Source organism: Mustela erminea, chromosome 2, assembly GCF_009829155.1.
Source record: "Mustela erminea isolate mMusErm1 chromosome 2, mMusErm1.Pri, whole genome shotgun sequence".
In the NCBI taxonomy this organism is placed as follows: Eukaryota; Metazoa; Chordata; class Mammalia; order Carnivora; family Mustelidae; genus Mustela; species Mustela erminea.
This window is the reverse complement of record NC_045615.1, coordinates 158,479,231-158,491,379: the sequence shown is the minus strand read 5'-3', so window position 1 is coordinate 158,491,379 and position 12,149 is coordinate 158,479,231. Positions and strand designations below refer to the sequence as shown.

The following is a 12,149-nucleotide window of genomic DNA, read 5'->3' as shown; positions in this document are numbered from 1 at the left end:
CAATTTTTTAAACTATCATATCACTTCCTTAGACATGAAAAACATGCACATGACATTGTTGAGTCTCTTATAAAAGAAATGTGTGTTCTGTATTGTCAGAATCAGAAGATGAGGTAGAAGAGGAACAAGAAGAAAGGCAACCATCTCCAGAACCTGTGCAAGAAAACGCTGATAGTGGTTACTATGAAGCTCACCCTGTGGCGTAAGAACAGAGTTTGCTGGGCCAGATTCGGTCTGAACTGTAACGTAGTTGCTAGGTGGTTTTGGTTCCTAGGATTACTCTTAGAAGTCAGTTTTTGATAAAGTTACCTGGCAGGCCAGTATTTGAGGCCTGGTTGTGTGTGCGTGTGTGTAAGAAATTTGGAAAGAGTTGTTTTATTTACATAAAAAATTGAACATGGTTTTGCCCAAAACACTGTTTACTTACTGATAATGCAGAATAGTTGAGACAACACAGAGAGCATTTTATTTTCATAAATATGGGGTTTATTTATAGTTAGTATTGAGATGAACATTTTCAGTAACTTAGTAATTCCATTTAAAAATGTTGGGGTTAAAGAGATGCTGCTTATGACTGTTACTCCCTTCCACCACCTAGTTCTTATTGGACTTTGGCTTCAAATCCGCTTATTATGAGTTATGCCCATTAGAGAAATGCTCTATTTTATTTAGAACTGATAATTTCAGTCATACCAAAAAAATGAACAAAATATCTTGTTGTAGTAATGGCATAGAGGAGCCTTTGGAAGAATCCTCTCATGAACCTGAACCTGAGCCAGAAGCTGAAGCAAAGACTGAAGAACTAAAGCCACAAGTGGAGGAGAAGAACTTAGAAGAGTTAGAGGAGAAGTCGACTTCTCCTCCTCCTGCCGAACCTGTTTCTCTGCCACAGGAACCACCAAAGGTTAGATCAGAGGAGCTCTTTAGGCCTGTAGCAGCATACTTTCACATTTGGTGCCATTGATGAAGCATGACCTTTGTTCTATTATGTTAAATCGTTGAATATAGTAAACTATGCTTTTTTATGTATATGAAAGCTGTGGGGTTTTGTAATCCTGAGGAAATTTCTTTGTATTTATGTGCCCCTGCCTCCCCGGCCAAATACCCCTAAGAGTGAAACTTAGGGTTAATCCTTGTCTGTACACAGTGTTTAATCTCTCACATGAAATTATTTGAGTCCATGTATAAAGCTGAGAGTTGCTCTTCCATTCTGTAAGTCCTCTGGGCACAGATGCAACTGGAGTCATGAAATCTCCCAACTTAAACAAGTTGGCCTATGAAAAGAAGAGATACCATTATTTCTGGTTAAAATGGGAGCAATTTCCTTACTACACCAATTAAACTACCTTGGAAAGAAAAGTGACACCCATAGTGTATCATTTAAGCGTACCTAAAACATCTTTTATCTTTCCGTAAAGTAGAAAGTTAAAGTATATATGGGTAGTGAGAGGGGATTCCTTGTTGAATTTGTGAATGTCTGTTAAGTTTCCAGTGAGTACTCTCTTCTTTCCTGTCCTTCCCCTCAACACCATCACACACCTTATCTTCCCCCCCCCGAAGGGGAAAGAAACTGGTTCTATTAGGTTCTTATTTTTCTAGCATGTGTAGTTAGTGGTTTTGTTTTCCATTGCTCATCTCCTTAGAGCAAATAGGAACTTGCTTGTGGATTTATTTAGCAGTCAGACAAAACGAATAATCTTGCATAATGAGATTCTGAAAGCTGGCACATAGACTGGCATGTGTGTGTGTGCCTTTCTCTTGAGGAGGCCTCCGATATAGAACAATAGTTGAGAAATGAAAAGAAAATATATATTTGGAAGTTTCCCTATAGGAATGTTGGTGGTTTTCCATGATTAGTAGTCTAGGTTTGTTGCATTTCCTGCAGGCTTTCTCCTGGGCTTCAGTGACCAGTAAAAACCTGCCTCCTAGTGGTACTGTTTCTTCCTCTGGAATTCCACCCCATGTTAAAGCACCAGTCTCACAGGTAACCCATCTGTGAACACATTGGATTGTATCCTTGTTACATTGCCAATTGCTTATCTTTTTTATACTTCTTTAAATGAGTCAATCAGAAATTATGGATAAAATATTAAAAAAAATTGTATTAAATGTCAGTGCACCCACTTTAAATGCCAAATCTCTATCATAATCTGCATAGGTGGTATTTGGGGCTTGGGTGTGAAATACACATTAAGTTGGTTTGATTGATAGACAGATAAAGTGAGTCATTTAAAAGGCTTCTTAAAATAACAAAAAATGTTCCTTTTAAAGTTTAAAATTTATTTAGCAAAAATATTTTAAGGAAGGCACAAAGTAGTATGGCATTATAAAAATCACTGTTTTTTTTTTAAAAAAAAAAAAAAGAAAGAAAACTTTAAAAAATACACCACCTAAGCTCTCAGTCTGTAAGTGGTTCACTGTTTAATTGAAGCCTGTACCAACTTATGACTGTAGTGTTCACTTAACGGATCATTCCAGTATTCTGCTTTCCATCTGTTTGTCATCTTAACCCATTTCAGAGCTTTCAGAAACATTGAAAATAAGACACTGGCTACCTGGTGTGTTTATTAGGTATAGTTTAAAATTAACTAAATTATAATTAAATTTATAGTACAGTTAAAAGGTATTCAGTTCTTTTTTCAACATTTTGAGTCATACTTTATTCCACTAGAAAATTTACATTTAAAATGGTTCATGCATTTACAGTTATTTGTATATGCCTCTTACATGCTCTAAAAAGAGTGAAACTTTGAGGTTTCAAAAAAAGTAGTAATCATTAGACAGTCCTTACGATGTCGGTGCACATAGTCAGCTCCGTAATAGCTGATACATGGGCTCAGGATACCTGTTGTTAACATCAGGAAGTGTTGTGTACTGTCAGATCACAAACCAGAATTCTTAGTGAAGGAAATTAATTTGTCAAGCACAAGCCTTCTGAAGACCTGAGAGTGACTTCGGAATTTTCTTTTGAATTGCTTGATTTCTCGTCAGGTTTGCATCTGGCATCCTTTGCCTCGTTGCTTCGTCTTCCGAGCGTCGGCTGCGCTTACTTTAAACTACCACTAGTTAAAAGTTAGAATAGCTAATGCTTGTTCTGCCTTTAGTATATGCCAGGCCTTGTGCAAAGTACTTTATGTTCATTCTCAGCTAATCCTCAGTCCCCCTCTGAGGGTGGTTATTGTTACTATTGCTGTTTCACAGATGAGTAAATTGAGGCCTAGCTAGAATGCCTCACCCTAAGTCAGACAGCTTTATGCTGGGCTTTGAGTTCATGCACTTTGACACCAGAGTCCCTTTGTGACTCACACAAACCTGTAGGTTTCTTTAGCCCTTTGGAGGGAAATGTATCTCCTTTTACATCAAAGAAGAGTACTGTTTTTAAGGCCTGTCTAAATTACATTAGATCCTGTCCTTTTGTCCAGGGGGATTTTTTTTTTTTTAAGTTTTGAAGTTATTTATTTTTTTAATTGTAGGAGACCCATACTTATTAAGACATATTTAAACAGGTACAGTTTATAAACCTTAACTTTCTGGGGTACCTGGCTGGTTCAGTTGGTAGAGCATCCAACTCGATCTTGGGGTTGTGAGTTCTAGCCCCACATTGGTGGGTGTAGCAATCACTTACATAAATAAAACTTTAAAAAAAAAACAACAACTTTTCTGATCTTTTTTAGGCTGTATTTAGAATGGATTCATGATTTTTCCGTTTGATTTAATAAACCCTTCTATTTATTACTTTGGTGTAGTTTCCATTTCCTTAACACCTTTAGCACAGTTTAATAAAAGGAGAATTTTAATTTATTGGTAGGAATTAACTTAGAAGTAGGTAAGGTAATTTCTTGGTGAAAAGGTTTTGTCTGGAAATTGACTAGTGTATCTAACTAGCTTATGTTCAGTTGAAGAATTTCTTGTGGTTTTACCTGCTGTCATTGCTTTGATGGTTGTATTTTTATTTCATATTCTGTTTGACCTTCTTTTGTGGAATTTGTCGTCTGAGCACACTTTCTGGTTGCATGGAATTAATTAATTTGTAAGTCTCTAAAGTGTAGTATGTGGTATGTTATCTATTTTATCTTATTGGAGTAAATAATTCTAATCATGAAATTGAGCCTGGAGAACTATAAATACACAGCTGGCTTAGTTAATATGTATGAATCAGTTATTGAAAGGAATATTGTTAGATTTTTGGTCTTGGTTTTTCTTTTGCATTGGCATCATCAGATATCTTCTGAAAGTCAGGTTGCTAAATCCCTGTATGAATTACTTGAAAGGCTTTGGAAATTGTTTTTAATTTTAAATCCTTAAAGGATAGTGAACTTTTCTATTTTGCTACTTGCAGTTATTTTTCTTTTGGTAAATCAGTTTTGGGAAAAAAATTTAGGTCAGTGAGGACACCTCTTAAGTTCTTGATATCATTTGGATTGAGTGAGTCTAAGGTTTTTGTGCAGTTTCTAGATTAAAAGGTACATTTGCTATTTGTATTAATTTCCTAAACATAACTAGCTTCATCAAACTTTGTTAGGGTACATCTATTCTTTAATTCTGTTTTATGTTCATACTGAAGTCAGTTGGTGCTTTTAGGCCCCCTTAGTGAAATTTGTAAATAACTGCCTAAAAAGGCATCACATTTCAGCTCAAATTACCATAGAGTGTTAAACCCAAATACAGATAGCAGTGGTCTCAGGGTTATAATATAGAATCCCTGTCAGGCACAGAACATTCTCCTACAATTTCAAGACAAAAATGTAATTTAATTTTAAATGAACCAAGAGTTACTGAACATTTATGTGTAACATCACTGTGCTTGGTTTTTGGGTGTTGTAGAAATGAATTAAGATAAGGTACAGTCCTTAGAGGAAGAAATACATATAAATAATTGAGAAAACTGGAGAGAGTTAAAAAACTTATTTTTAACTAGCAGAGTTCTAGAACATGGGAGGCAAGTTGATCTTGAGGGAAATGGGAAATCTTCACGGAAAAACAACTTGGAAAGAGACATCTGTTAAAAACTGCTAGGATCGGAATTAATATGCCTTTTGATTACAGTGGGTGAAATCCTTTGCAGCAAATTGTCATTTTTGAAAGAAACATAACTGTTTATATCAAAATTTGTCCTTGTAAATTATGATATTCCAGTTAGATAAATGATGAAAAAGTTTGGGACACTGGCTGGACTGAGGTCCTCAGAGATGATCAGACATAAAGACAAGGCTGAAACCACTAGTTTTCTGATTTTGAGAAGGACATTTTCTCATATCCTGCTGAGTGTTTTCAGCATTCTTTGAAGGTGTATTTTGTCTCTTCCTTGGACCATAAATATTTGGGCAGTAGATGGCCGAAGAGTATGGGAATACTGAAAATGCCACTGTATTAGGGAAAAGGTAATAGCAGATACAGATGTTATTTTGTTTTATAATAGTTAATTTTATGTGTGTAATTCAGCAGTTAGCAGAAATTTTTGGAAGTCATCTTAGGATGTCCTATTACTCCCTACCTGCCCCTGCCCCAAGGTTCATTAAAAGAAAAGTGGTGGGGTCAGTCCTTAAACAATGACCTGTCTTTCCCATAAGGAAGAACAGTAGGAAGCTAAAGGACTCCTTGATTCTGATCAAGAGGTGTTTACATGTGTCTGTCTTGTTTGTTTAATTTTAACTTAAAAGTAGGATTATTTTAGTTGCCAGAGTAAGCTAAATTGTGTATTTTGAACTATCCATTGTTTTAAGATTTATTTATAGGGGGGGTTTAAAGCTACTGGCTAAGCACTTAAATTTGAAGGGCAGCTAGATAATTAGAAAGTATGTGTCACAATTTTGTGTAAAATAAAGATGGCTGTTTATTTTGGATATGCATTTACATGGAGTGGCTCATCGCATTTTTGTGATTTTTGTAGCAGTACCTTTAATGCTGTCTCAATGTGGATGTAAATTTATTGGAAAAATGTGTTTGTAAAAAGCAGCTTATTTTGGGTTAGATATCCTTGAATGGGAAAACAGACCTACTCTACAGTCCTAGATTGGTACAGAATATCTTTATAAAAATTAATTCTTCATATACATAGGACACCATGTTAAAAATATTCTGAACTTAAAGTTACCATTATGTGTGCTGGTGACTTGCTGTTAGTTGCTTTAGTTGTTTTGTCTCCTATGGAATGAGTTTCTTTATAATGTGTTTTTTCCCTTGTATTTTAGCCAAGAGTTGAAGCTAAACCGGAAGTTCAGTCTCAGCCACCTCGTGTGCGTGAACAACGACCTAGAGAACGGCCTGGTTTCCCTCCTAGAGGACCGAGACCAGGTGAGTCAGCTGCCTCTGAGGCCTTTCACATTTAGTACTTGGAAAGTTGGAAAAGACTGAGCTTAAAATGCAATAATGTGTTTTATATACTGTTCCTCTCAGTACAAAATTTCTTAAAGGGTTAAGTAACTTGCGGAAGTACAGTCTGGGGCAGAACAGCTGACTTGTAGGGGAGGATTAGTTGACATACAACGGAGACCTGTATTTTGAAGGTGTAAAACTTTTGAGACAGATTTGATTTGGTTATTGTCACTGGTTTTAAGAATTCAAAACCGAGCTGCCAATAACCTACTCTCTTACTTAGCACTCTTATCTCTTCACAGATAAACAATAAGCACACCCTGATTCTTCTTATTTTGATTGTCTTAGGTATTAAGTAAGTTGCCATGATTTTTGACTTGTTTCCATTGTTAGCTAATATGTGTAGCACCTCTATTTGAATTCTATAAGTATGTTTAGATTGCCTTTGGGAGGAGGTGGGCGATAGTACCTATTAATAGCATATGTAATTATTCCCACAAAAGTAAGATTAAGTGATGTGTGACTAAACCAGAAGTCATGGGAACTGGAGTTTGTCCTAGCTTTGCTACTGCTTGAGTTCATGGTCTTAGGTGAGACCCTTAAAATATGAGCTTCTCTTATGCCATTTAGTTATTACACAAACTTTTCTTGTGTGATGCCTTTCTTATATGCCTCACTGTGTTCTTTGTGTTATTGGATCAAATAAAACTTTTAATATAAATTTGAGCACATTAATATGTATATAGGCTATCTAAATGAGATATTATTACTATTAAATTTACCAATTTGGCTATAACTTCATACAACCAAAAATTAATTTGCAAACTTCAAAATACTGAACAAATATTTAGAACAGATACATCTCACTATCTGAAATTTGTTTGGTTCCTGGGTGATGGCAAGAGTTTAGTTAAGGAGGAACATTTGTACTAATGTTGGACTTTCGTATAATCAGACCAGTAGATCTAGAAGAGGTACTTAAGTGATCTAGTCAATACCCTCACTTTACACTTAGTGTCATGTTATTTTCTAACTAACCTACTAATAATAGGCACTTCCACCTCTGTTCAAGGAGCTCACTATCTTATTAAACTAAAACAGGAATATCTACTGTACATTCATTGCTTTGAGCTTTATTACTATGTGACATTATAAACTTTAATATCTGTCCTATTCCTTTTCTCAGGCAGAGGAGATATTGAACAGAATGAATCTGACAACCGTAGAATAATCCGCTATCCAGACAGTCATCAACTTTTTGTTGGTAACTTGCCACATGATATTGATGAAAATGAACTGAAAGAGTTCTTCATGAGTGAGTAGTTTGTTTTGGTTTATTGGAAAATTAAGCAGGGGGGAATAGAACTTTTTTTATAATGTAATTAGAACTTAAAAGCACGTTTATCTCTCTAAACTGTATGTCCCCAGGTACCAATCACTTTAGTTGATCAAAAGGGAGTAGAAGGTTGTATTGGATGTTCCCCAGGACTGTACCTAGTGTTGACTGGCCTAGTTGTAGAGGTTAGAAGAAAGAGCCGATGCAGACTTAAAATTGGGGATGAGATTCTTGGGGCAAGTTTAAGTCAGAAATAGAAAATGTCAGTGTTTTTGTAACACCATGCAGCTAACTTTCCTTTTGAGAGGACTAATTGAGAAGGGGAACAAAACAGGTGGCCGGGCTAGTTGTTGGAGTCTTTCTGTGAATGACTTGTATGAGTGAATAATGTACCTTGGTTGTCACTGGATGAAGCAGCTTGTAACTTTTATTTTGAAATGTTTCAAGTAGATTAAGGTTATTTTTCCTCAACAATTAGAGCTACAAAGTATTCTTTTTAAATATTTAACCCTTGGTGTAATGATACATATTTTCACAGGTTTCGGAAACGTTGTGGAACTTCGCATCAATACAAAGGGTGTTGGGGGAAAGCTTCCAAACTTCGGTTTTGTGGTTTTTGATGACTCTGAACCAGTTCAGAGAATCTTAATTGCAAAAGTAAGTGACTGAAAGGGTGTACATAGTTCAAGACTTTATCATTCCTATTGTTTGTAATACTCATTTGGTGTATTTTAAAGCCATAGAAGCACTTTTCTTAATGGTGAAGCTAAAGATAGTTTACTAGAAATGGTATTTATGCAAAGAATAAAGATTTATTAGTAGTTTTAAAGCTTGAGGTATGGATTATTTTCTGTTTATTACTATTTTTTTTAGCACACAATTACTTATGATAGTGCAATTTGAGGGGTGGATTATTTTATTTATTTATTTACTTAGTTATTTGATAGCGATCACAAGTAGGCAGAGAGGCAGGCAGAGGGGTTGGGGGGAAGCAGGCTCCCCGCTGAGCAGAGAGCCCGATGCAGGGCTCCATCCCAGGATCCTAGGATCATGACCTGAGCCGAAGGCAAAGGCTTTAACTCACTGAGCCACCCAGGCGCCCTGAGGCGCGGACTGTTTTAAATCGCACTATTTGCTCTGGTGAAGAGGGTTGGAATAGATTGCATATTAAAAATTTCCTGGAGTTTTTTGTCAGGATTTTCTTTCTTAAGGGAATATGTGACAGTTGCTCTCTAACCTGACCATGTAAATCTTTTTCTCCTTTTAAAGCCAATTATGTTTCGAGGGGAAGTGCGTTTAAATGTGGAAGAGAAAAAAACGAGAGCTGCGAGAGAGCGAGAAACCAGAGGTGGTGGTGACGACCGCAGGGATATTAGGCGCAACGACCGAGGTCCTGGTGGTCCCCGTGGCATAGTGGGCGGCGGAATGATGCGTGACCGGGACGGAAGAGGACCTCCTCCGAGAGGTGGCATGGCACAGAAACTTGGCTCTGGAAGAGGAACCGGGCAAATGGAAGGCCGCTTCACAGGACAGCGTCGCTGAAGCTCCACTGTTGGCAAAGTCTTGGCAGTGGTACATTATTCATCGTGTTTGCATTCTTGTTAATTTTTTTTTGGCTTTGGAATGTGACACAGCCTTTTTGATCATTTCTTTGATGTGAAAAGCATCTTTTGGTTATCAGTTAAATTGAGGTGGACATTATTTCCCCAATTTCACAACAGGAGTCACATTGTTAATTTATAAATCTAGACTTGGAGAATTAAGGACTGAGAAATGACCATATCTTAAACTGTCTACAACAAAATGAACTTAAAAGGACATGCCCAACTGAATTCAGGTCCTTTGAGTCAAAAAAAAAAAATCCTCTGCTGCACATTTTGTTTAAGTGTTACTGTTTCTACCTATTAATGTTGGAAACACAAATAGTGCAATTTGTGCAATTGGAGAATCTTGCCTTTTTTCTTGGCTCCCCCCAAAATACAACCCAACAGAAACTTGTTATGCACTCATCAAAATGCACTAATGGGTACTCTGAACTCATTAACATTGACATCTGCAACAGGAGGCAACAGGGGAAAAAAATCTTTCTTCTTTTTTTCCAGTAGAGAATAGTTTGTGAAATGATGAGGGCATTTTATCTGCTTGCTGTGACCAGCGTGTGTACACATAAACCTTAACAAGACTACAAGTATATTCCAGAAGGGAATCATTTAGTCATGAACTAAATAACAAAAATCCGAACTTCAAATGCTATGGTCTTGAGTATTAGACCAGATTTAGTAGCTCCATATCTAAGATTTTTCTACCTGCCCCTCTTCAGTACAGGGATGGCTGGCTGCTCAACACACTCCTCCCTTTTTCCTTCCTTTCAGCTGTGTACAGTGAAAATTGTCTTTACTGTATTTTCGTTCTCTGGTAATGTAATAAGCATGATGGTGCCTTCTATTAATACATCATTCCAGTCTTGCTGGTAATTTTGTACAGTATAGTGTATGAATTGCTGTGCTGCAAAGCCAAACAGCTGCAAAATGTTGAAAAATCATTGAAGTGTGTAAAAATTGCAGTATCTTTAAAATCAGTAAAATCGACTAGCATATTATTTACTTTGTTCTTCAGTTAACAAGTTTGTGTTCTCTGTGGGAGGGGGTCGTGTGTTCGGGAGGGACAGGGAAGGAGGAAGTCCGTCATTTGAGTAAGTCTCTCGTTGGCTTTTCTCTCAGCATGAACGTGAACGTTGAAGCGTATCACTCGAGAGGTGCTTGGAAAAGTCATCACCTTGATGTACATTTTTTATGACCTTTTAAAAGCAGTCAGATTCCATAAATGGCGAGTAAACCTGAAGTGAGGATACTGCAATTTTCGGAGAAAAGAACAGCAGCTCCTAAGTGTTTGCATTTTCTATTTGGGGGGGCAGGGAACCGTCATTCATTTTGCACAATTCTTGAACTGATGTCCGCACCCGAGTGGCTCTGAATTTAAGTCTGGGACGACATCTTTTATTTTTACATAAATCTCTAAACAATTCTGTGAGCAAAGTTTGTAGCTGCTGGATTATTGTCTGTCTTTATAGCAAGTTCCAGTAAACCGCAAGTATGGCAAAGGATATCCAATTTTATGCTTGGAGCATTTGGTACATAACAGTTTCTGATGTTTCAGGCTAGGAGTGAGGTAAATTAAGTGTGACCACTTAAAGCTGCTTGTTAGCATGGAAGACTTCTCCAATGTTAGTAAAAACAACAACAAAAAAATGCACTTGACATAGTAGCAAACTGGATCTGAATTATGAAACTGTTTGCTATTTTAGTAAACTAGCAAATGATGCACATATTTTGTTTTTCATGTACTGGGCAATATAAGTGAAATTAAATCTGTCCTTTTTCCCCCTTGAATGAGGTCTTCCATGTTTGGGGAAAAGTCTTGCACTATTGCATATATTTTGGGGACACAGATTCCTCATAGTTTCCATTTTGGGGGGGGCTTAAAGATTTTTTTCCTGTTTTTGAACACTTTTACACTTTCTGATGTATAGTACTTGAAGTTCTTACCAGAAAATTACTTTTGAGTTTTGAAGCCTTTATTCAAACTACTTTTAAATAAGTGGTTTATTGTCAGTGTTTTGTTTTATAGCATATTTTTCCTCTACTCTTTTCTTATCTTTCCATTTTAAATATATATATAGTTTCCGATCTAGGATATTGCCCTGCCACCCATAAGAACTGCGTTCTGGCACCAAAAGTAATGACAATGTTAAGTGTAGTAGAAAATTTGAGTAAAGAGCCATTCAGCTTCAGTCTTTACATACCATGAAGAAAACATTAAAATATCACATGGAGAAGTTTACATGGTGATTGTTCACCTGCAGTACTGTGGACTTTTAACATTTTGTCCCCTTTTCAGTGAACCAGAGTAAAAATAATTCATTGACCATTACTGTTATTTGCTGATTTTTTTTTTCTTTCTTTCTTTTTTTTTTTTTTTTGATGGTAATATTCTATCCTTATGACACTATCGCAACCAAATTGGCTTTACCATCTTGGCTTTAGTAGGTATAGAAGACAATGGATTACCATCTTTATTGCTGTAATGTGTTAAGCATTATATGCTAGTAGAATCTAGTTTAATTGTTTCAGGTGGAAAAGTATTCTTTGAGTTTCCATTTTGAATGTGTTTGGACTAAACAAACAATAAACTACTGACGTCTGCGGCATTTATGTCCCTGATTTAATCTTTAGGTTTGTGCTCCAGAGTATTGTCTCCCAGTCGCATTTCCTACAACCTAAGTGAAAATAAGGAATTGTTCTAAAACCAACTGTGGCTTGTTTGTGGAATTTGATGTCTAAAGAAGTAAAAACATTTAAGGACAACTCGAACATGGTTAGAGATATTTTCCCAATTCACTTAGCTAAGTGGGATACGAGTTAAAGGATAGCATAAGGGAATAAGTTTAAGGAAGGTGAGAATGATCAAAATCATACTGCTTATACTAAACCTTTAAACA

At 36.4% G+C, this 12,149-nt stretch overlaps 1 protein-coding gene across 4 annotated transcripts in view; it reads left to right on the top strand.

Annotated features, from left to right (window-relative positions):
- The window catches only part of G3BP2 (G3BP stress granule assembly factor 2), an 87,048-nt gene extending 75,190 nt beyond the window's left edge, over positions 1-11,858 (top strand). For 3 of the 4 annotated variants that reach the window (XM_032334602.1, XM_032334600.1, XM_032334601.1), the window contains exons 6-12: positions 100-202; positions 724-904; positions 1,886-1,984; positions 6,192-6,294; positions 7,502-7,630; positions 8,190-8,308; positions 8,921-11,858. In XM_032334602.1, coding sequence (XP_032190493.1) covers positions 100-202; positions 724-904; positions 1,886-1,984; positions 6,192-6,294; positions 7,502-7,630; positions 8,190-8,308; positions 8,921-9,193 — 1,007 coding nt within the window. In that variant the 3' untranslated portion in view covers positions 9,194-11,858. The remainder of the gene's footprint in view (positions 1-99; positions 203-723; positions 905-1,885; positions 1,985-6,191; positions 6,295-7,501; positions 7,631-8,189; positions 8,309-8,920) is intronic. The other variant, XM_032334603.1, reaches the window with a different exon arrangement.
- The last annotated feature ends 291 nt before the right edge of the window (positions 11,859-12,149 follow it).